This window comes from Ruditapes philippinarum, unplaced genomic scaffold (assembly GCF_026571515.1).
Source record: "Ruditapes philippinarum isolate M1 unplaced genomic scaffold, ASM2657151v2 ctg1067_1_1_1_1, whole genome shotgun sequence".
NCBI classification, from domain to species: domain Eukaryota; kingdom Metazoa; phylum Mollusca; class Bivalvia; order Venerida; family Veneridae; genus Ruditapes; species Ruditapes philippinarum.
Genome location: NW_026867088.1, coordinates 155,001 through 181,286, shown reverse-complemented (window position 1 = coordinate 181,286; position 26,286 = coordinate 155,001). Strand labels below are relative to the sequence as shown.

Below are 26,286 nucleotides of genomic sequence, written 5' to 3'. Positions count from 1 at the left end.
CAAAACCTAGGTTCCTGATGAGGTACAGTATTTTGAAAGGATTGTTAAATTTATGTTTGAAGCTTATTCTCACATTTTAATTTATAGAGAATGACACAAGCTTTTTCTTTTTAATTCGCAATTCTTTCAGAAATGAATAGCATAAGATTAAATAAAGTGGTTTCGATATAATATTACAAGCCAAAGAGCATTGAAAAAGAATTGTATTTTATAAATTTAAGTGTTTGTACAACAAAAATATCGGCACATTAGATAAATATTTACTTTCTTAACTGTAGTGCTTTATCATATAAAATGCTTAAGAAATTTTAATGCAAAGATAATTTGCTCATAAAATATTCGGTTCTGTTTTTTTGTTAAGCAGAAAAATAAACGCATTTACGATGTGTGGGGATTATATTACGCGAATAAAACACATTACGTGCATAGATGACTATCGGATCTTTTAAGATGTTTAAGTATTCATAATTTAGAGTTTCACTCGTACTTTGTATGTATAAACTCCCATAAACTACGCCCTAATCCTGTGGCGGTCTCTATCTTAAGAAAAAATCAAAATCGGCATTTGTTGATTGAAAAGACAAAGTGGGCCAATTTGTGTCATTAAATTATGGAAGGTGTCGTAAATCATTGTGGCCTATAACCCGCGTGTAATTATATCTAAGTACCGTCTTTGTTCAATGACGAGAAATAGACACTCGTAACAGAGTAATTTTTCAACGTCTTATTCATGTGTATTATCTCCCTTTGACCCAAGGTGACCTCGATGTTTTGTGATATGCCTCTGTCATACTTTAATAATTTCAACAAAGGCGAAGTTTAAATGATCGTATTTCGTTGTTCAACCTAAGTACCAGGGTATTGAATCCTGCCGGGACACTAATTAGCATTTGTCACGCAACAAACGGCACGTCATAGTTTTGTCAGATGATAATTTAAGTGATTGCAACGATCCGTAAAGTATTAAACTTTTTTCCGCTGTTAATATTTAAACATTTCTATGAACATATAGTTTAATTTATAAGTTTCGGTTAAATATTTATGTGCAGAAATACCATTAGATTATTTAAAATTATGTTTATCTTTTTGACGAAGAAATAAAACTTTGATGATATATATGGGTATCGGATGATATATGAAATATATTTCGTACATTAGAATAGAAGCATTACTAGTAATATACATAATTACGGGAGATAATATGCATTATTAAAAAACGCAATGGAGCTGCAACAATTTTCGCTTGCGGTATTTGAATGGTAGACTATGATGAATTATCTCTGGGGTGGTTGCTTTTTTAGTTGTACCACATTTACTGTATTTTAAGGTCATAATGTTGAATAAACTATGCTCTTAACAGTTAAGTTGTGTGCCAGTGTGGCTTAGAAACTGAACTGGGGTGAGGGGCAGTTTTTATGGGATTGTCAGCGGGGGGGGGGGGTATTTTTCCTAAGCTTAATACTTACAGTGCTGTTGGCAATAGAGATTCTACCAGTCATATGACTTTGCTGTCTGATCATTGTCTGCACTGTGTTTGCTATTCAGTCGGTGCCTGTTATGAAATTTTCCCTAAAAAAGAGAAATAGATTTGTCCAAATTAAAAGTCCATTTAAGATATTCAGCGTGGTAAGGGTAAAAAGGAAACTTGCTTGTCTTATCACAACTATTTTGAATTTAAAACAAAGTAGGCCTCTTATTATAACCTGAAATATTATGCAAATTAGGGGATTGATTAGACTTAGCATTTGCTCTTAAATCGACTTTGAGGGTTGCATTTTGATTTTAATTGGACTTTGGGGCTTGCATTTTGATTTTAATTGGACTTTGGGGCTTGCATTTTGATTTTAATTGGACTGGGGAACTTGTATTTTGAATATTATGGCAGTATTTCTGTTTAAAAGAGCTCTTATTTCAAAAATTAGGAGCCATAAAAGCAAATTAAAAAGTCCCAAGGTAGATCTTATCATAAAAGTTTTGAATTTGCATATCTGTTTCACAGTAAGGGGGGACAATTTAATGTCTGCTTTATTGCTACAAGATACAATTATAGTATGTAACTTACACTCATAAAGCTGTAAAACTTGTATAGCAGGGATAATGCTCCCTGCACCTGGTATTTGAGTTAATTAAGTTTTAATTGCCATGTAATACCTGTTGTTACCACTGTTAATTACATAGGTGAATTTATATCTTACTGGTCCCCTGGCATGTTGGATTGGCACCCAGCATGTTGGAATGGTACCCAGCATGATAGACTTACAAACGTTTACATTTTATGCAAGTCCTAGTTATAACGCAAATCCGTTGCTAATCTGTTATAAATGGAAAACATAAAAATAATGATGTTATTATGTAATAATGTTATGTTAGAAATGTTGGAAAACCATACTGATTTAATTACTTGATTAATCCAAAAACAAAATGAATTTTATACAAAGGTTATGTTTTCATTAAGGTTTTGGAAAAATTATTCACAAGTTCAGTAAGTTTTGCTTAAACATATACATGATATTTATTCAAATTCTGGAAAAAAGCATTGCATTTGTTGTGCCAGCAAGGTCATTGTAAACACTTTCATGTTTGAAACTAACCAGTTCTTGTGTGCTATAGAAGGAAATGTGATTGAGACCCCTATAGGTTCTTCCATGTGAAATATAGGGATTGCCTATTAAGTTACATGACCTATGTTCTGATTTCAGGCTCGAATGCCTGAATGCAAGCCCAATGTCCCACCCAATGAGATGCCAGAACGCAGTGATGCCCTGGAAACATTCCACTGGCAGCCAAAAGGAGTTCTTGATGGGGACCTTATGATGTACCTTAGGGCTGCAAGGTATTATTATTATGTTTCTATAGTTGCAAGTTATTTATTTCAATATTTATATGCTTCATAAATGGCAAAATTATGTTTAAATTGGAGATTGCAGCTAGTTTCTCAACAGTAGACAAAATTTGTAAAATTTTATTTTGTGACTTCTGTCCAGTTTACATATAGTCAAGGTCGAAAGTCTGAAATTCTAGGGCAATGGGTTGCCTGGTAACTAAGTAATACTCATTGCTTATTTAACTTAAAGAAAACGAAAATTTTCTTATTCTGCAAAAAAAAAAGCTATTATTTTCAAAATAAAGAATAAAGTATCATAATTGTGAGATAATTACTTCATTAACTTTTTCGTCTCTAGATTTTACACGAAAAACAATAATTTGTAAAACAAACATGACAAGAAACATGAGTTTTTGTTAATTATGTTAGGTTAACATTATCTGTCATATCTCGCTTTAATTTACGAACGTTTTGTTTCATAAAGTATGAATAAATAATAGGTTATGTAATTTTCCTCGCCACAGGAGCGTTGCAGCATTTGCCGGCATGTGTGACGGCGGGTCAACGGAAGATGGATGTCAGGCTGCACAGATGGATGACACAACGATGAACGCCATGCACATGGTATCTCTCATTTTTAACACAATTTTCTAATTGTATAATTATCATGCAGTTATAAGATATATATGATTGCTGTTGTTTATTCTTAATGTGTTACCTTATTGTTATTGATATTAAAGTTTTTTGCAGAATTGATAGATTTTACATTCAAAATTTCTTGTGTAATTAATTGGTTTTATGTGTAAATATATGACTTACAAACACTAACTCTAAGCTTTCTGGCATTAACTGAAACTACCCATGCCACCAGTGCAGACCAATACATATGAGCCGTCTGATCATGGTCTGCACTGTTTGCTGTCCAGTCAAAACTTCTTTTGCAATATTTAGTATAGTAAGGGTTAAAAGAGAAACTTTTAATGGAAATAAACTGTCTTATCTTTTCACTTAATTTGTATTAAAGTAAATCTACAGAGAAATTGGTAATCACTGGTTAGTTATCCAGGAAAACTGGTCACTTGTGGAGAAATTTGTTATTCAGGAAAACCGGATAGCTGTATCTGTCACTGAGATGTGACTAGAAATTGTGTCAAATCAGCTTGAAAACCAGTAAAACAAGCAAACAATTTTGTTACTTTTTCAATATTTTATATGAAGATTTATTTGATTCATGATGGTGTGTTTCTTCTTTCAGCTACACAAGTATGAATATGACACTGGCAAGGCCCTACAAGCACTGGTTAAAGCCCCAGCACTCCGTACCATAGATAAAAAATGGAACGAAGAAGATACTGTAAGTTAATGATATTTATACTAAAAAAGGTCAAGGGTCAAGTGTACAAACACAAATCTGATCTAAGATATAGGTCAAACAAGTTTTTCGGTCAATCAAAGAGCTTAAATTTAGGTTTAATAATTCATTTAACCAATCATTGAGTTAGAATTAAGGTTGAAATTGTCATAAATAATCTTAGATTTAGGTCCCACTGGTTACTGTTGGATCCCATGAAGAGGCAATCTGTAATAGTAATGGAATAGGTGTAATAGTAATGGAATAGGGAGCATAGTAATGGAATAGGTGTAATAGTAATGGAATTGTTGTAAATAGTAATGGAATAGGTGTAATAGAATAGGGGGCATAGTAATGGAATAGGTGTAATGGTATCAAATATTATTGGTATTTGGTTGTTAGTAATATTCTTAAGCAAATTTCCCCTTTGGTACGATTCTAACTGGCTTGAACTATAGCTTTTTCTTAAAGAAAACAAGTACATTTAATTTTGAAATGCATGAAGAGAAGCGGTCAATGCCCTGTCGATTATAACGACGTCTTTAATTGCCCCCCTTTACAGTAAATACAGGGAACGTGTCTTTTACTAGAGATATTGATTGGTCCATGAATTGATAACAATAAAACATCGTTACAAGTCGTTATTTATTCACATTGCAGGATATTATAGCTTTATCCGATATAACGCCTCACAAGAGTTACTCGTTTTTTGTTGGCTTTCTGTCGAGTACAGTTTTCTAAGCTCAGGAAATGAGCAAAAAAATCGTAGTGAAATCAATGAGGGGATGTAATGGCCGAAATACGATACCTGATTCCCTAAGCTGTAATATTGATCAAAATGATGTGGGTGTTGTTTTGACAAATTTTCTTATGTGTTTGTTTGTTGTTTTTGTTTTGATTTGTATAGAGGCAAGTTTACGGAATGGATTAGAAAAAAAATCAAATCCTTCACATTTGCAACAGGTTTTCATTATTTGGACTTTATATAGAGGTTGTTTTTAGCTCACCTGTCACAAAGTGACAGGGTGAGCTTTTGTGATCGCTTTTCGTCCGGCGTCCGGCCGTCCGTCCGTAAACTTTTACTTTAAATGACATCTCCTCATAAACCACTAAGCCAATTTCATCCAAACTTCACAGGAATGTTCCTTTGGTGGTCACCTTTAAAAATTGTTCAAAGAATTTAATTCCATGCAGAACTCTGGTTGCCATGGCAACGGAAAGAAAAAACTTTAAATATCTTCTTTTAAAAAACCCTGAGAGCTAGAGCTTAGATATTTGGCATGAAGCATATTCTAGTGAGTGTCTACCAAGTTTGTTCAAATAAAAGCCCTGGGATCAAAATTGGCCCCGCCCCAGGGGGTCATTGATTTTCCCTATATACATATAGTAAAAACTTAAAAAATCTTCTTTTAAAGAACCCAAAGAGCTAGAGCTAAGATATTTAGCATGAAACATCTTCTAATGAGTGTCTACCAAGTTTGTTCAAATAAAAGCCCTGGAGTCAAAATTGGCCCCGCCCCAGGGGGTTATTGATTTTCCCTATATGCATATAGTAAAAACTTAAAAAATCTTCTTTTAACGAACTCAAAGAGCTAGAGCTAAGATATTTAGCATGAAACATGTTCTAATGGGTGTCTACCAAGTTTGTTCAAATAAATTCCCTGGGGTCAAAATTGGCCCCGTCCCGGGGGTCATTGATTTTCCTTATATGTACAGCAAAAACTTCAAAAATCTTCTATGAAAAAACCCAAATAGCTAGAGTTTAGATATTAAGCATGAAACATCTTCTAGTGAGTGTCTATCAAGTTTGTTCAAATAAAAGCCCTTGGGTCAAAACTGTCCCCGCCCCTGGGATGTCAATGTTTTTAACTATATTTGTATAGTAAAAACATAAAAATCTTCTTTTAAAAAATCCAGTGAGCTAGAGCTTAGATATTTAGCATGAAACATCTTCTTATGGTTGTTTACCAAGTTTGTTCAAATAAAAGCCCTTGGGTTAAAATTGGCCCTGGCGGGGGAGGGGGGGGGCTGGTCATTGTTTTACATTATATGTGTGTAGTAAAAACTAAACATCATGAAACATCTTCTAATGGGTGTCTTCTAAGTTTGTTCAAATAAAAGCCCTGGGGTTTAAACTGGCCCCGCTCCGGGGGCCTATATACAGGTGAGCGACCTCAGGGCCATCATGGCCCTCTTGTTTTTTCATAATACAGGTTTTATGTATGGTGATACAGAGTTTTCGTGGCTGTTTTACCCATGCTTCATAAGAATAGTTAATAAAACAGTTAAGTCTGGGTTTTTTTTGGCGATAAACTCCTAAAATCTTATAAGTGGGGTCATTATCAGTGTTGCGTTACCAGTTGATAGAAAAATAAATATATTTAGCAAAATATCATCAATTCATCATTGTTTTTAAAGTGTTTTTCCTAAAACTTGAATTTTATTGAATATATGAAATGATTATCATATAAAGGGAGGAAACTGCAATTTTTGTTTCCAGCAATGAAGGGAAATAACTCTTCAAACACAAAACATAAGAAGCCACTCATTTTTTCCCTCGTCAGTCTCATTTACATAATTGCGCGGAATATTTGCTAGGAGAAAAACGACAGCCCTAAGGTAGTCAATAACTTGTGTTTTATACCCACGATCAACTTTCCCCCTCTACTTTATTGCAGCATGAAGCTCTTTTGATCGCGAAATTAGCTTTTATGAAGTAGATTTTATGTTAGTTGCAGCAACTGATAATTTTGTTTCCATGGAAACGCGGAGTTTTGGGGTTTAACTTTTGACAGGTTATTGGGGTTTAATTGATACTTAACCATAAAAATAGTCCTAATGCCATTTGTTAGAATTGGCGGAGATATAATGGTGGCATACACATCACATGTAATTATTTCTCGAAACAAAAAATTAAATGTCCTATCAGTATAGCGATATTCCCTGCAAGCAGGAAATATGTGTTCCTCTCCTTTAGAAAACAAGTTTTAAGTGTTCGGGGAGATTTTTTGTTTGTGTGAATTATTCATTTTGTAGTGTAAAAAAATTTGTCTTAGGGGAGAAAAAAAGTGTTTTGAATTGCAAAAGCAATCAGAAAAGATCTTACATACAGACAGGAGTCAATTGTTTGTACAGTTTATCTTAAAAGTTTGAAATTTCAAGAGGTTTTTTATTTTCATTTTCATTTCACGGCATCAGGCTTAAGTTTTATCACTGATATCATTTCTCCTAGATAGGCAAATACATATAACATGGCAATTTGAGGAACCTCCGAGTGGTCGTGATTTCTGTTACTTATATCTTATTATTTACTTTGAAATGAAAATGTCTCAGTTTTGGTATTAAGACATACAATGTATTTTAGACTTAGGATCTTCAATGAAACGCAACCCAGACTTTACCACCCATATAAAGCCAAATAAGCCATACAGGCTGTCTAGACTTGAGTTCAGTTGTTGAATACTTAGTCTTGATAATCCCCTAAGATTGATAATGGAATGTTCCAAGACCGAACATAAGAGCTGGACCATTAATGAAATTCAGCTGCTCCAAGGTTTAGGCAAGAAGACGCTCATATCCTGAATCTTTCATATAACACTGAAGAATGAAATGGTCCACATGTTGTTTTTTTTTTTCCCTCCTTTAATACAATGTTGAGAAGTTGTTCCGAAGTCATTTTAAATGCAAAAATGATTCAGAGAAGTTGTGATCTTGATTGATTGAACTCTGTGAAGAAAAATAGGAGATGGATATATAATGTAATGCATTTTGGCAATAACCTTTATACGCAAACCTTTAAAAGAGCGTTTTGGGACGATGATTTTCGTAAGTTAATAGAAACATGGCTTGTAACAGTTCTCCCTTGATGACTATACTGTGTGTATTTTATGTGAGGAAAATATCTCCTCCATGTATTATCATTTCTGTATATGTATAAATATTGTATTTTACAGAAACGTTTTGTGAAGGGCCTGAGAGTGTACGGGAAGAATTTCTTCAAGATCAGGAAGGAGTTGTTGTCTCATAAGGAAACGGTAAGTGATGGAAAATTGTAGGTTAACATGACGAAATAGAGGTAGAATGTATTTCACACCAGTGTGTGCTCATGGAGCATGTAAAAAACTGAAATAAAGTGGCCAAAAACAAGTTAAAAACTGAAATTAAATTGCCAAAAACAAGTTAAAAACTGAAATAAAGACACCAAAAACTGAAATAAAGTGGCCATTTTTTATTAAATCAAGGCAGGAAATTTGGGGCTCGGGCCAGGAGCTCCGGAATTTTAAACAAAAATAAATTGCCTATCTGTTATTTACCCAATTTGTTGTTGCTAATGTTAAGCAAGCAAGGAACTTCCGATATATTTTTATATACTGGTAAAGTACATTTGTCTCAACAATAGTGACTGTATGCATAACGTTGTATATAGTTATAACAGTCATTAACCCTAAACCAGCTGAATATTTGAAATAGATTTGCCCTGCACTTAATTTGGACCAGTCCATTAGAAGTTTAAGGGATTACAATACTAAAATACAAAAAATATAGCTACCTACAGTATAATAACCTGGTTTGACTGCAATGTTTGCTAATCTGTCTATACATATTTTGAAAATTGTCCCTTAAACTGATAAATGGTACTGTCCAGATTGAATAGCAGACTAGTCCATTTCAGAAATTTAGTGTGGTCAGGGTTTATAATGTATCTTCTTCTTTTGATACTTTGTATGCAATTTAAATAGTCAGCATATTTACTGAAATCAATTTGAATTTCAAACATACATTTTGTTATGTCAAATTCTCCTTGAGACCTCCAAAGATGTTGAAGAAAATACAACACAATTTACATTTCATTACTTAGATTATACTGCAAGCTTTAAATTGATTCCGTATACGATGTGTTTCAAGCCTTTTTGAAGAAAGAAAAAGAAGAAAAATAAGATTTGAATCCCAATTTGATGCTTGGATCGGAAATAAAGTGAAATAAAGTGGCAATTTTATATGGGTTTGAATGTGTACAACTTTGATCGTCTTAATAATGGCGGAGAAATTCATTATGTATGATGGAATAATATTCCTTTGACTGAAATGGAAATGGGAGATAGATTAAAAGTGTGAGAAAATTCTAAAACCGTTTGAAATCTTGAAGTCTTTGAAGGGAAAATTTTATTTTGCTTAGAAGTATGTTTTATTAGTATAAAAAGAAATTAAATGATAATGTTATTTTATAGCTTTTCATGGGTTTTAATTTGTCTAAAAAGAAGGCCATCATAGAATATTGTATAGTAAACGGTAAAGTTTCTATATAAAGGCCAATATCAGGTGATAAGAAAATATCACACTGTACATAAAGGCCATTAGCAAGAGATTGAAAAATTATCGTACCTGCATATAAAGCCAAATTAGGAGTTTGGAAAATTATCACACCTGCATATCAAGGCTAATATTAGGAGTTTGGAAAATTATCACACCTGCATATAAAGGCCAATATTAAGAGATTGGAAAATTATCACACCTGCATATAAAGGCCAATATTAAGAGATTGGAAAATTATCACACCTGCATATAAAGGCCAATATTAAGAGATGGGAAAATTATCACACCTGCATATAAAGGCCAATATTAAGAGATGGGAAAATTATCACACCTGCATATAAAGGCCAATATTAAGAGATGGAAAAATTGATCAAACTTGCACATAAAGGCCAATATTAGGAGATTGGAAAATTATCACACTGTACATAAAGGCCGTTAGCAAGAGATTGGAAAATTGATCAAACCTGCCATAAAGGCCAATATTAGGAGATTGGAAAATTATCACACCTGCATATAAAGGCCAATATTAGGAGTTTGGAAAAAAATTTATGCCTGCATATAAAAGCCAAAATAAGAAGATTTTTAAATTATCACACCTGCATATAAAGGTCAATATAAGGAGATCTGTGGGGGGAATTATCACATGATGTCTCATAAAACCATTGATCTAATGTCCCATCAGTGTGTGGTCTTTCTGCAAGAGTGGTCTTTTCTGACAGGTTTTATTGTAATGGTTTGTACTGAAAGGTTTTCATTTGACATGTAGAGGCTCTCAATGATTGCGCTATATTTTATCAGTTTTAAACTTGTTATTTTGTGATAACGCATACCATACCTAAATAATCAAACATGCATTTTATTTGAGCTTTCAAAAAAAAAAAGTATTGGAAAATTTGTAAAATATCTACATATTCAATGCAAATTTTAAAACCCATTTAATTTTACCCGACTTACAACCAGGTATTATTCAGGTATTTGAAGCCGCTATTAAAGTAATTTAAAAAAAAATGTAATAAAACCCTTTGAGTGTATTTGATATTCAGTTGAATTTATATTTACTGCCTCTTTTAAAGGCTACTAATTTACAAATGAGACCATATAATATGTTTAGTGGCTCACAACTGACGGGGAGATTTCTTGTTTATCTTTGTGCCGATGAAAGAATGAGCTTTAGAAAATCGACTTGTTAGCAGGGATATAGCAAACTTTGTGAAAACAGTTTTGAAATATGAGCTTCACGTATTGATGTGTATTTTTATTTTCTTCTCTGATACACAGAGATTTTTTTTTTTCGAAGACGTTTTAATGATGGTTTTAGAAACATTCGTACAGTCAGATTGAATTGTTACAGTGATGTGTATTTATTTGTGCTGGTTTGAATCTTAGATGATGCAGCATGTACCCATCCATTATAAACCTGTTATTATTGTAGATTGTAACATAGCTAGGTCATGAGTATAAATCCAGGCGAGCCCATACCGTCCTGAAATCTGAACAGACTTATGTCACTCACTTTGTGTATTTTTATATTAAAATCCTTTAAAGTAACAATTAACGGTCCAAAATCCAAGACAAGTTTGATGCATAGATTAAGATAGAAAAAGGTCTATTGCCTAAAAACTTATCCTAAGAGTTTCCTGGCCAATTGGTTAAGGTTTGACTTAAGCTGACTTCCTCACCTCTCCTGGTTTGAATCCCGTAAGGGACGTTTCATTCTTTCATGCGAGGAAACTATCCAGCTATCTTACAAAAGATTGGTTGTTCATCTAAGCTGAAATAATGCACAGAAACGTATTTTCCGAGCACTGAACGTTGAAAGTCACATCATATGATGCTTACAGTGTCGGGCGGACTGACAACCCAACAAAACAAACAAAACATATTCAGTCCCTAAATGAGATGTTAGTTTTTCCACTAAGCAACTGAACACTAATCTTTTGTTGAGTAATTGTTAAGTCATTTAGCAATACAGAAGTCTGGTAGAACCATTATAAAAGATAAAGAGGTTTTTATTTCGAGCATTTAGAACTTTGAAGGCAATTTACAGTTCATATTTTGATCAATTTAAAAGCAGTTATTCGCTAGTGTTTATTTAATGTTTTGCAGAAAATGCATTCGGTTAATTGTATACGCCTAACCATTATAACAGAGGGGGATATGAAAGTCACGTATTAACCAGCAGTACCCTTTCCTCGCAAAATACATTTAACACATGAGCAGATTTTATGAATGCGTAATGTTAGATCTTTTTAGTTAGAATTGTATAATGATTATTAAAATGAGACTGGTTTACAGATAATTAACCTGTCGAGATAAAATCTGGTGATTGAAATTTATGCAGTATTTGAGTGCCAGTCTGCTTGTCAGGTATGCGATAGTAATCTCCCTTTAATTGAAGAAAAATGAAAAGCTGAGTTTTTGAATTTTGCAAGTGTTTTTGTTGTGTACGTTGTAAAGCGTGCACTGAAAATGCAGATTTTTTGCTTTGATATTGATTGATCTTTGAGTTGTTATTGATTTGTATCAAAGGTATGCAGTGTTTAATTTAGGTCTATTGTAAACATAGACAAAGAATTGAAACCGAGAGAGAGAAAAAATGCAGTCTGTAATCCCAGACAGTTTGACTCAAAGCTTAGCATTTGTGTTTGAAGCTTTATTCGATATCTCACCTTTGCTCATTCTCAGGTGAACAATCAATTTTCACTTTTAATTTACTTTTACCCCACAAGCTCTTATATAATAGACTAGCCCAGATTTGTAATAGGAGTTGATTATTGTAATTTGCAAGGGATTTCATCTTTGAAAATGCAAAAATTGAAACGGAAGACTGTAAGATAATTAAATAAGATTGTTAACATGCATCTTCCACCCATTATCTTTCTTCCCTCCCCCCCCCTCCCACTCTCTCCCCCCCCCCTCCCCCCTCTCCCCCCACAATGGAAAATGGCCCTTTCCAGCACTTGTCCAAAAAAAAAAAAAAAAAAGTAGAGCCCAGATCAGTCTGAGTTCAAACCCTGTGTGAGGAAGCTATCCTGCTAGCTTATGGAAGGTCAGTGGTTTTACTCATGCCTGAAATAATGCAAGGCCCAGCACCTGAGGTCCTCTTAACCAGTAAAGCTACAAAAGTGGCCATATGACCTTTTCAATGTTGGTGTCAAACGCAGCAAAGTGAATTGATTCTATAAGAAAACCTTCAATAAAGGAAAGTAAGAGAGGGTGTCATACCAATGGGAAATTACCACTTGATAAAATGGCATAGTTCATTTACAGCAATTAGATATTTTGATGTTATGTTTTTAGACTTGAGTTAGCACAGACATGATAACATAAAGTCTGGAAGGATATTTTTTTCTCCCCTCCTCTTCAATTCTCAAAGTATTGAGAAAGTTTAAGAACAAAGTAAATTGGAAAAGACTTTGAGGAAAATTTGTTCATTTTCACGCCAGAGGAATATTTTCATGCTGTATTAGAATGTTTATTTCATGTTATAATAGAGTTGGAGGGGTTGTTGGTAGATTATTGTCTTCTTTACAGATCTCTACATCTGTGTCAAGTCCTTCTAAAGTATTTTACACCTGTAGCAGGTCTTCTTTACTGTTTCACTAACTTTGTGCCTGGTTTTACTCAGTGTGGTTCTATGCATGTGCCAGGTCTTACTCAGTGTGGTCTTATGCCTTACTCAGTGTGGTCCTATGCCAATGCCAAGTCTTCCTCATTGTAGGTCTATGCATGTCTATGCATGTGCCAGGTCTTACATAGTGTGATTGCATGCCACTGCCAGGTCTTTCTCACTGTGGTTCTATACCAGTTCCATGTCTTACACACTGGTTCTATGCTTCTACCAGGACATGTTCTAGGTCTTACTCACTGTAATTCTATGTCAGTGCCAGGTCTTACTATGTATGGTTCTATGCATGTGTCAGGTCTTACTCAGTGTGGTTCTATGCCAGTGCCAGGTCTAACTCAGTGTGGTTCTATGCATGCACCAGGTCTTATTCAGAGTAGTTCTATGCCAGTACCAGGTCTTTCTCACTATGGTTCTATGCATGTGCCAGGTCTTACACACTGGTTCTATGCTTGTACCAGGTCTTTCTTACTGTGATTCTAAGCATGTGCCAGGCCTTACTGAGTGTAGTTCTATGCTAGTGCCAGCTCTTCCTCACTGCAGTTCTCAGGTCTCAGTGTTTCTATGCCTTGTTCCAGGGCTTTCTCACAGTGGTTCTGTGTCTTGTACCAGGTCTTCATCACAGAGTTTCTGTGTCTTGTATCAGGGCTTTCTCACAGTGTTTCTGTGTCTTGTATCAGGGCTTCTTGCAGTGGTTATAGGCCTGTATGAGGTCTCTGACAGAACAATATTTTTCATCTTCCTTTAGATTGCTGTCTGGTTGGAGTATGTTTGTTTCATTTAATTAAAAGGTGTTAAGTATGATCTCCAGACAAGGTAGTGTCTAGGTGACAATTTAATTTGTATCAATTACAGTCTTTGATTGTCTCTGCCTTATGTTTAGTTTCCAGTACTGTTATGTCTTAGTCCTTTGTCTTCATATTGAAAGAATATAAAATTGAATGCTTCCTTAAAGTGTAATGATGGTTACGGTAAGTTATAAAGAAACAATTTCAGCTCATAAAAAGCATTATAGAGGTCACACTCCTAAACCCAAACTCCTAGCCCACTAACCTTCAGCCCATTCCTCTCTGTTAGTCTAATCCAACTCCGGCTCATTCCCTCCCACAGCCCACCCAAGCCCACTCATTGCCCAGCCCATTCTACTTCCTCATCCTTATAATTCCTCTCTCACAGTGCACACAACCCCCAGCCTTTCCTTTCCGTCAGCCCATCTCTTACTTAAACTATTTACCCGATTTATATTAACATTGCTAAACTGGAAGTGGTCTCAGTGGCTTTGTGGTTAAGGCATTTGCCTCTAAAGCTAGAGCTTAGATTCATAACTATGTTTTCTTGCAATGCTTCTGAATTTGAGGAATAAAACCAGATAATTATCAAAAGCTGTTAATTCTTAATTAGCTGGAAACATGATTAAGTCTTTGCCACCAGTATAGATCTAGACTAGGATGCACCAACAGGCTCTTTACTGTTGGTAGTTCAAATTTTATACTTTAATACTGGATCCTTTAAAGGAAGGCAAATTCATTACACAAATAAAATTCAGCAGGTTTTTAGACCTCTGGAAAATGTTTACAGGGTGTTCATTGTTCTATAGAATCCCAATTTGCCCATTTTTCACTGGAGTTGTCAATTGTTGGAACAATGTTATCGGATTAGTAGGAAATTGTGTGTTACACTATCATAACCATAGCTACCATCTGTCGGCCAATTTCAGCAAAATAAAAGCATATAACACATAAATGTAGTTCTTTTCATACCTGGGTACATGATTTCACACATTTAGTTTGGCAATGGTTCATTGAGAGCTTTTGGTCAAAATGATAACTTCCTGGTGTTTCCAGTCATGCGATAAAGCTGGTACTTTGAGTGTCTGTACAAATGTAAGAGACCTGTGCCAGTCCAGTGTGCACAGCTTTGCTAGTCTAAAAATATCAGGCCTTTACCTATTTACATTTAAATGTTTTACCTCAAAATTGCTAAAATCTTCTTCTTATCAGACTCAAGTTATAACTCAACTGTTCCATATTCAGAGTCTGACAAATTTACTTAACTGTACCAAATTATTAGCCAGTCAAGTCAGTGACAGGTAAATTTACTTAACTGTACCAATGTATAAGCTCATCAAGTCTATGTTACTGTCAGACAAATATATTAAAGTGTACCAAATTATAAGATATGCAAGTCTACTTAACTGTTTCAAATTCAGAGCCTTACAAGTCTTTTTCACAGTACTTAATTGTAAGTCTACTTAACTGTTTCAAATTCAGAGCCTTTCAAGTCTTTTTCACAGTACTTAATTGTAAGTCTACTTAACTGTTTCAAATTCAGAGCCTTTCAAGTCTTTTTTCACAGTACATGTACTTAATTGCAAGTCTACTTAGTTGCTCCAAGTTCAGAGTCAGACAAGTCTAGTTTACTGTCCAGACTTGAGTTCTTAACTACAGAAAAAGTATATTGCATAATTTCAACCAGGTTTTATGTTAAATATAAACATCTTAACACACGTAAAAACCTGTCAAATAGCATAAATTTAGCATTACAATCACTTCCCGTACACCCATCATTACTATTCTGGTATGGAACAGCCACTGTGTCATCGAGATTGATTGGTTTTTACCGGAAATATGAATTTAAAAAAAAATCGGTGCAGTCAGAAATTTTTCGTCATAAACTTGTTTCTTGAGATATGTACAATGCTAATTTACGTACTGATTGTTTGTAGTTTTCTTAGTGCATTTAATTAGATGTGCACACTTTTTTATACCTCTAAAGTAGCATCTAGCTCTTTCCCAGGGGAAATAACAAGTGCATCAGTTAGTTTAAGTGCAAAAACAGTCAAACTTTTTAAAGCCAATGAGAATGAAAAAAGGCTTAAGTATGAAAAAATATGTAATTATGGTGTAAACTTCGAAATTTTGCAAAAATTAACATGTTTTTAACACTGTTACCAAGGAATTGTTTCAACGATCCATAAATCTTTTTTTATATAAACTTGCTTGTATTTCACCGTTTTAATTTTCTGTCATGATTTTTGTTTGTTAACAGTAGAAAATCATAAAACTCCAAATATTTTGACAAAAACATGTAAATGTTTTTGTACGTTTCAATAAATGACAAGATTTGTGTCTCTATCCCACGTTCAATGCCTCTCAAATAGCATGGTGGTAGTCTGAATTAACAACCAGTGGCATAAAGCTAGGCGGCCATCTTGTTTTAACGGATAGTGTATACACACTGTATTCTGTCACTGTTTATATGTTAACATTTTTGTGTTTATGTGTTCAATTGTAATGAAAACAGACATAAACTGGAACTATTTGTTGATAAATTGACGTAGGATATTTTATTCAACAAGTTTTAAGTGTCGAAATCGGTTTGGAAAAGAGTTTAATTCAGAAAACGATAAATTCTCTTTGTAAAGCAGTATTTTCTTTAGTGTGATACAGGACAAGTTTGGTGTAAATTTTGGATTCAGAGGCAGACGGCAGAAGTTAAACCTTTTTAAACTTTGGGATTAAATCAAAGGTAAAATATTCTATAGGTTTTGACGTAAATTTGAGAGTTTAAATCGATCGTTATCCCTTAAATTACAGCTTTTATTTGGATATTTTGATTGACTATTACACAGTTGCCTCCCTTTGTCTGATCTTCACTCAATTCTGGATTAAAGAGGGAAGTTGAATGAAGTGGTCTGACATTTTGTATCTTGAAACTTTGCAATGGTGGATTCTTTTTTTCTTTGTAAATTTTAAAAAGTTGTTTTGGAATGATTTGAATATAATTTAAGCTTTATTGAAAATTGAAGACCTGATTATGTAACAATTAGTGTTTTATGATTTAATGAATAAATTACGAGATTTGAAGGTCTGTTTTATGATAATATGTATGATGATTTTTATATAATAATTAATATTTGGATATTTTAAAGGGTTCCAGCACAGTGATTCATCATTTTGATATATTGAAATTTAAAAACTATTTAAAAAAAAAAGGAATAATTGAAACGAAGATTAGATAATATTGTTACAATTTTTTGAAATAATTTCCTTTTGGTTGAATTAACATTATTGTTTTCAGGAAATTGTTGATAATGTGTATCGAATAGATTTTTTTTGTTACTAAATGAAGAACTGAAATTTAAAGTGACATAATGCCTGTCCAAGGGTATTATAGTGAGTGAACAGGTGAAAGTCAAAATAAGTTAGGCATATTTATATTATTATTATTATATCATAAACATTTTTCAATATCAACTGTTGGTCAATTCAATCTTTTGAAGTATATAATCAATTCAGTTCAATTAATTGACAATAAAAAAAATGAGCATAATGTGACTTTAATTGGTCAAATAGTAACTTTCCAGCTTTACTAGTGGAAAAATCTCAGGACGGTCAGGAGGGCACACCACTTGAGGTCTTCCTCTACTAGTAAATCTGGACAGTTGCTTAATTAATGTCAGTATGACTTTGAATCAAACATTGGGGAAATAATGTCAGTATGACTTTGAACCAAACATCTGGCCGCCACTCAACCCAAATGGTCATAGGTTTGAGCTTTACTAGAATCACATCAATGTCATTCCACACTTGACACCAGTGTTTGTTATTACTTTCAGGGAAAACAGACTGATGAGTTTCAAGCTTTCTTTTAACAATTAAGATTATACCGATAACAAAATTGGATAATAATAAATGTTATAGGTTATAATAAGGTATAATTATTGGTCAGATAGGGTATTTATTAAGTCATATGAAAGGATTAATTAGGTCTTATATGGTATTCAGATATACAAGTTAAAAGCCTTCCACCATCCTTCTCCCTCCTAAATTGTATTATGGACTAGCCTTGCTTTTTGTTTGGAACTGTGCATTGTTAATTTAAGGGATATGCATGGTGTTAATATTATTAAGTGCTAAACTAAGTGGTGATACCACAACAGGCCTAAGTGGTGTCAGAATTCTAAGCTAGGGCAGGTGCAATTTCATAAACTTAACTTTTTAGCTTGATTTGAACAGTATCAGGGAGATTGGAAATTTACTTAAATTAAAATACATTCTGTAGAATCTTATATATTTGTATACAAATGAAGACAATAATTGCTTTTAATAACATTATAGCAGAAGATAATTGGATCTGTGATATTTGAACAAAAATAGTGTTATATTTATAAATGGGAACAACAATTTGTCATTTATTACACATTTCAAATAAATTTTGTTGGCAATTCCAGATTTTCAATTTCATTGCCATAGAGACTCGGAAATTGATGAATATTGTTTTTTTTATTCGCTTGCGATATTAAACCTAATTATTTTAGAAGGTTTTATATTATAACATGCTTTAATATTAATGAGACAGCATTATAAAAGCAGCGATAATTCCCAAATAAGGAGAATTAAAATTTCATATTGCTTAAATGTCATAATCTCGCATACAGCATTGAAAGGGAAATCAATTATAACTTGATATTAAGTTTGAATATTACGAACTTAAATTGTCAAAGTTTATAAATGATGTCACCGTTATATTAAGTAGTTGTAAAATGGCACTACAGCGCGCATTTATTAAAATAGCTAGAAGAAATTAGACAATTACATATTCAGAAATGAAGTTTAATATTAAGGTGAAACATCCATTATAAAGTTTTGAATTGATTTGTTTGGAAATTTGACCAAAAAAAATGAAAGTGAGTTACAGAAACAGCCATTTTGTGAATTTAAGATACTGTTGTTAACACCATTTTAGGGAAAAGCAATTAAAAATGTGTGCTGTAAAGTTATTTTATTCTTTCCCAATACGAATTGATGACATTGACCAGAAAAAAGATAACAACTTAACTATGAACTAGTTGTATAATACATACAAAATTCGGCTAAATAGAAACTGTAACAACTGATCTTGATGGATGAAAAACCTGAACTGTGAAAAATTTATACGCTTTAACTGATGATAAGCTCCTTTGAAAGAAAAATGGCTATTTTAATAAACATTTCTAACGAAAAACCCAGCGTAAGGAAACACATTACTGGTGTGTATATATAATAAAACGGCAGGTCTTATATTGAAACCGTTTGAATTCCATTTTGCAATACACGCATAACATGCAAAATATGATTTAAAATTGTAACTACGGGAACAATAAAGCAACAAATAAATGGCTTCCTATTACGTTAATGTTTTCTGCTCATGATGTATCGTAAAATTTTAAAATGAGACTTTGCAATAATGTAAAGGCTTCGCTTTTATGTTATTATGATTGTGTAACATCTTACAAGGGCCATATTCTAAGTACGTAAAATGCAGTTTTTTGTAAAGAATTTTAGAGAAAAATGTTTCTATAGTCTTAAGTTAAAATTTACAGGAGATATAGTGAGTTATTTTGATGGCATATCATCTTAACAACAAATTGTTTTAAAAAAAAAGAACCATGAAAGGCCATTAGAAGCAGCTATTTATTCAGTGTGAACATTCTTAAAGTTATAGTTTGCATAAACCAGTAGATGAGGTGTGGAAATTAGTTTTCATGTTTTAAATTTCAAGACTATTTTTTACAATACATTCCCTACAAGACTGTTAAGTGGAAAAATTCCTGCCTGTAGTGTAGCTCAGGAAACAAAATAGTTTACGGAATTTGTTTATCTTGCATTATGGCTACCCAATATAATGCAAATATCTAATATAACATAAATAAACAGATTTTCATAGAAGTCTTTTCAGTAGAAAGTCTCCGAGGATTCGTAAGATAAACAAAGAATACAATCGTTTTATCAAAAACACGGCAAAATCAATCATTTTGAAAAGCAATTATCGGAGTAAATCCCAGCAATTTTTCAGACTTAGACAGTAAAGTACTATATGTATTAGATCTAAGTTAGAATATTGACATGGAGATAGCTTAGATAAACCTTCGTACTCTCTGATAGATTTTACGTGATATTCATATTCGTGATTTTCATTCCTTTCATAGGGATCAGAAGCCAAAACATGTCGGTTTTTTCTTTCTTTCTTTTTTCGGTTAATTCAGGAAACTTGATTTCAAAATGAAAGCATTGATTTTTTTTCTCCCTCCCATCAATGGACAGATTTGTATTGTGTGTTTGTGTTAAAACACTTATTAAATGAGGATGATTTTGGATCGAGTGTCACAAGGCGAGGGTTGTCTCTGTATAGGATAAAAAGTGCTATTCCATGTTAAAGCATGTAAGATGATACGAGATGCAAGAATTGGTATTGACTCCGATTGGGAGGATAAGCTAACAATGGCCGCAGCCGCGGCTGAATAGAATAGGGAGGGGGTGTTTAGTACGAATAATTGATTTACTGAATATGATTGTATTAGTAGCTATAGATTAATCTAATGACTTCATACTGATTTTGAGGAATGGGCTTGTCCATGTTTTTAAATGGGTCTTTTCCATTATGGCTGTTAGGGGTAACAGATTATAAAAATGCTCAATTCTAGCTATTCTAATTAATTGGGTAATGTTAGACTAGTTGCTGAATATTAAAACATTTGATAACAAACTTTATCACTTGAATATTAACAAGGCCTCTATAAGCACAGAAAAACACTGTTGTTGCTAAATATTCTCATTTTTGCCTGATTACGCATCTATGCAAAGTAATTGGCCTATCTATGTTAAAACGGAATATAGATGTTGAACTCCCTAAAACTGACAGTAAGCAGTCCTTAAATTATTACAGTTGGCCAAGTCCATTACACAGATTTAGGGGGGTTACCAAAGTTTAATATAAATGATATATCCTCTTGGCATGAAATCATGGCCGCTGTGTGTGTGTGTGTGTGGGGGGGGGGGGTTTAAGTAAGGTAACTATATGAGAGGAAATGGTTTCTTGATTGAACAGGATGTAGTAACTATAATTTTGTTTAGTTGGAAAAGAGGTTTGGCAAGTTGTTCTCACCCAGACCTATAAAACAATGTTTCTCTTCCTGAAGTGGTTATATGCCTTGTCTTGGACAGAATCCACTATTTCCTAATCAAATAAAAAACATTGGAAAACAGTTAAAGAGATGGAAGGGAGAATCGTCAGCGTGAACGTATTGTATCGGCTACTTTGTTTCGTATTCAGTTAGAGCTTTCTTGTCGAGAGAAGGCTATTGTATATTTTGCAGACAAATTCTATCTATTTCAAATGAAATATTCACATCAAGTAGATGGATATACATTTTATTAATATCATTTTGGATTTGTAGGTCTTTTTTAAAGTGACAATGTCTTATGGCCTGAATTATTGTTCTTTCATTCATTCGTCTTGTATATCGTTTAAAAGCTTGTCAAATACATCGAGAATAATTTGAAATCTTGAGCAGATATTTTGGGGGTGCGGGAGGTGGGGTTAGAATTGGATTTGATGTGGAAATATTACTATACCTGTACAATGATACAGTATCTTGACTTGATGCACATTTAATTAGACTAAGGTAGGGGGGACAAAGGTAGGCCTAGTTTGTGTGTCTAGCAGTCTAGAGTCAGGTCAGGTTAGGCTTCAATGGTACCTGTCTGGCCAGTTGATTGTATGTACTGTTGACTGACCAGTTTTGGTATTGTGATGTTTTCATTCAAGGATGTGTAGTCTTGGGTCTGGCTTCATGTTAGTGGCATATGATAAATAATACACATGCTATACTAAATTTGAAATGTTTGTTATTGTATAATATTCTTTGCATCGGCTGGAGGCCTTTCAGCAAATAAAAAATTTTTGTTGTTGTTGTGTTAAGACTAATTAATATTGCTGGCATAGATCAATCAAGATCAGGTGATCAAGATCATGTGGGCATGGCTATCTATTGGTGATAAAGATCAACTATGTAAAGGCAGTAAATAGATGCAGGAGTTTTGATGTATGGGATTTTGTCTGACTTCCAGGTTTCACAATTATTCTATTGTTTTTCCAACTTTACATGTGATTGACCGTTAGATGGTACAGCTATTCTAGAGATGATGATAGGTGTTAGAGGATTGGTCAGATATTGTCATAATTAATTATCACTGCATTCATAAGTAAATAGACAGGTGATATGTAATTATACGGATAATACTCAGAGGTTACCTACCTATACCAACATGCAGTTTGATATGGTATTAGAGGAAATTTTTGTAACTTTCGCCTCATAAAGTGGATCTTGCTTTTAAATTTTCATTAATTTTGTTTGTAAGGAATATCTTCTTGTACATGTATTCTATTTGCATAAAAATTCTTGTTACTTTCGTCTTATGTGGCGGATATTGCAATAAACATTCATAAAGAATTCCTTTTAAAATACTTTGCATCATGGCCACCGGAGTTGAAAATTGTTCGCTCTCTTTCTCCCATCGGTTTCTTAATATATTCCAAGCACCTCATTTTACAGCAAACTGCTATCTTGTAAAAGATTTCCTCTGGTTTTTTATGAGGCCGGTTACGATGAACAGAAGCAGAAAAATCCCAATAATTACTTATTTACAGTAGGAAAGAGATCCGTTTATCTTCCCGGCTTTCTATGATATATATGTTGATATATAGTTCACAAACCGTACAAAACCCATAATACAGTCATATACCATTAATTCTTTATCATAACCATAATTTTACGACACTTTTATGTGCCGGTTTTCTTATGAAACTTAAAGGCTAGGATATGAAACAAGTTTTTGCAGAGGGCATAAACGGGATATAATTAAGAAATAAATGATGATTGTTAAAAGGTTTTTACAGATAAAGTCTGCATGGAAGAAATTTGGGATTTTTTTCTTGTATTTTTGCGCCCGCGTTTGATGTGTGCGTAGGAATATGTTGATTTACGGGTACAAAACAGTTGCAGAGAATTATGACTGAACATCAGACATATAAAATACATATCTGCAGCAATCAAAATGCTGTTATCAGATATGAAATATTTGTACAGGTTTTTCTTATACATCGTTCTAACTTAGAATGATATATTTATTCTGATAATGTAACTTTTTGATCTTTATTAGTTAAAGGCAGAAGAAAAAAATACAGCTAGTAAACTTCAGTAATTGGAAGGGTTATATAAATTAAATTAAAATTTCTAAAACATCTGAGGCATTTAGTGTGACAGGTTATGGTGTGTGTGTTAATTTGTATTTGAGTTTATTTATACTTGCCACCAGTTGCCCATATGGGCGGGTCCTACAGAAGAGTATTAGTCATTTTAGATTTTGGCGGATAGTGCAAAATACAGATACAGAAAGTTACCCCAATTCAAGAAGCTTCTCCTGGTTCTTTAGCGTGCCAAGTGTTCAAGCACTCTTACATGGGACCTCGATTTAAAGTCTCACGCGAAAGACTGATTAGTAATTTAAGCTGGCCAGCCCGGAATCGAACCCACATTGTCGATATTTATAAGTCTCGTTCTCTAACTGGTTGAGCTGTGCGGGCTGACTCAGGTTATGGTGTGTTTTGCTTGCTTCATTTATCTGTATTTGATTCTTACTTATCATAACCAAAACGTTATCTTGACCATTAATTAATGTTGTATTTATGCATTGGTTTTACCTAGCTTTGAATTTTGAACAGTTTATTCAAAGTTAAAGGGATTTCAATATCACAAATACAAAAAAGAGAACTACCAACAGTATGATATACCTGTTGCAATCTATTTGGAAACAGTCTCACAAGAGGTAAAAGTTTATTTGAACAGTTTAAGTTTTTAAATATAACATCATAGTTTTGAGCAGTTAAAGTTTTTCTTTACTCAGTAAAACATAAACATCACAGAGAAGTACCCGTGTATTTATCATCATTTTACATTGTTTATTTGTATAAAAGTTTAATATTACAATTCTGTCTGTCAAGATTTTATAGAAATTAATAATGAATGTACTGTTCAATTATGAGGGGATATTTGGTTAAAAAACAGGTTTCTAGAGCTATTAATGTTGCCTGTTTTCCAATCTTAATCTGTAATAAAGAACAGTTCTCCCTTATTTAGGATGTGCGTGGCTGAAATTACTGCAATATTACGGTTTATTAGAAGAGGTTTTTACAATTTTCAAGGCAAAAATTCTTGTGGAAGTAGTTGTTAATTATATTTGATATCCTTGCGGTTAATAATCTTTGACGATGATGATATTTTCAAAGAACAAATTCATTGTCTTGTATAACATATATTTTAAGAAGAAAACAACAGTTTCTTTGAATTCTGTAATGCTCATATTTCTTCGTTCAATTTCTATCCAGCTAGCTTATGGAAAAGTGTTTCAGGTTTCAATTTGGTGTCCTTTTCGTGCATGAAAATAATGCATAAAGCACCTGAGGTATTCTTTCACCAGTTAGTCATCATCAGAACTGGAAAGTTATTATACTTGTAGCTGATAAGCAATACAATGGATAATTGCCCTTCAAAACTGGCAAAAAAGGAAGAAAAGAGTACAAGTAAAAAGTAAATACTTTTCTAAACTCTCAGTCTTATAACACCCCTCCCTCCACCTCATCACAAGAGAATTGAGTTTCCAAACCCCTGCTTAAGGTCCTTTCCTTCATGAACTGTCAAATTGGAAAAAAAATTCAGGCTATTAAATTGTTAATCATAACAATTGTCCCTTTTACACACAAACAGTGAGTGGTGAAAGTATTTACAACTTGATAGCCACGTGCCTCAGCTATATACACTATAAAACATGAACTGGGATAGTAATTGGACAGAATTACTTCCTTCGGTTATATTTTTTTGAACACTCTTGTTAATGTTTGTCTATCATTCTAACAGGCAGTCAAAACACCATGGAGAAAATCCAAAAGCTAACACTTCTCTTGTTAGATTCCCGCTGAGCTCACTTTTCAACTCTTTTATCAGGAATTTCTTGTATTCACTGGTCGGAACAAGTAGCAAATAAGATAGGGGTGTAAAGAGCCTAAGCTTGTATCTCTGTATATAAATTATTCTGTTTCAAGTGTTGTCTTTAATTTAAGTATTTACTATACAATACAATTTTTGTATCTGACAGTTCAAGATAGACACTGGTTGCCTCCCTGAACCTGCTGGAACAGAAAGTGGTTAGCCTTTGCCATTAATATTGACCTGAAATACCCTGAAAAGTTGTCCTTTAAACCAACAGCCTTGCCATCAATATTGGGCTGAAAGTGGTTAGCCTTTGCTATTTAAGTATAGACCTGAAAGTGGCTATAGCCGCAATCCATTAGCACGAATTGTAGAGCCATCCTTGACATCCAAGCCTTCTAAGATTATGCTGTTAGTAGCTTGAATTTGATACTTAAATCCTTTAAACTTTGAATGGACTGTTCCATGTTTAAACTTTAAATGGACTGTTTCATGTTTAAACTTTAAATGGACTGTTCTATATTTAAACATTAAATGGACTATTCCGTGTTTAAACTTTAAATGAACTGTTCCATGTTTAAACTTTGAAAGGACTGTTCCGTGTTTAAACTTTAAATGGCCTGTTTCTTTATTCATCCATTTATACAGCAGGTTAAAGGTTAAGAAAGAATAGAGACTACTATTGAGTCAATGTTTCATTGATATTTAATTCTTAAAATCATTGCTGTCTTACAATTTCTGCTCTGAAATAGATGAAACTGACAGGTTATTTTATTAGTTCATTTCTTAAACCATGCCCAGGTGTTTAACTTTAGAAATATTTTGTTTTAATATAGAAAGGAATGAAATAGAAATTAAAACTGTGAAGTGTGCATAATGATTATTATATCAACCAGTAGTAAATGTCAATTAGATAGATCAATTAATGACATTTAATTGAATCAATGTGTGACATTTAATTGAATAACACCTGGCCAAAGGTAATATATTCACACATACAGTTTACATATTCTATACCTTTTTCAATAAGTAATTTTTAAAAAAACATCTTGGTTGATTGGTGAGACCACCTGAGAATGTTTTATTGAGAGTATGTTTTCACTTTAATACTGGACTGAATAAGGGTCTGATAGTTTTGAAAAATCTTTATTATATTTCTTTTGTGATATTTATTTTAATAGTTGGCAAAAAAAATATTTGTTTGAAATCTGGTCAAAACAACTATCAGATCTTTTGACAAAATTAGCATTTCCGGAAAGTAAGTCTTCTGATAAAAATAGTAATTTAGAAATAGAACTTTTTCACAAAATAGACATTTTAATAGCGGAATGACTTTTTAGCAAACTTTTTCCAGGTTAATTCTT

The 26,286-nt window shown here is 33.2% G+C and overlaps 1 protein-coding gene across 6 annotated transcripts in view; it reads left to right on the top strand.

Annotated features, from left to right (window-relative positions):
• LOC132734792 (arginine-glutamic acid dipeptide repeats protein-like) overlaps nt 1-26,286 on the top strand; it is a 158,638-nt gene that overhangs the window by 101,403 nt on the left and 30,949 nt on the right. For all 6 annotated transcript variants that reach the window (XM_060721645.1, XM_060721643.1, XM_060721644.1 and 3 more), the window contains 4 exons: nt 2,700-2,833; nt 3,349-3,448; nt 4,080-4,178; nt 8,129-8,209. In XM_060721645.1, coding sequence (XP_060577628.1) covers nt 2,700-2,833; nt 3,349-3,448; nt 4,080-4,178; nt 8,129-8,209 — 414 coding nt within the window. The remainder of the gene's footprint in view (nt 1-2,699; nt 2,834-3,348; nt 3,449-4,079; nt 4,179-8,128; nt 8,210-26,286) is intronic.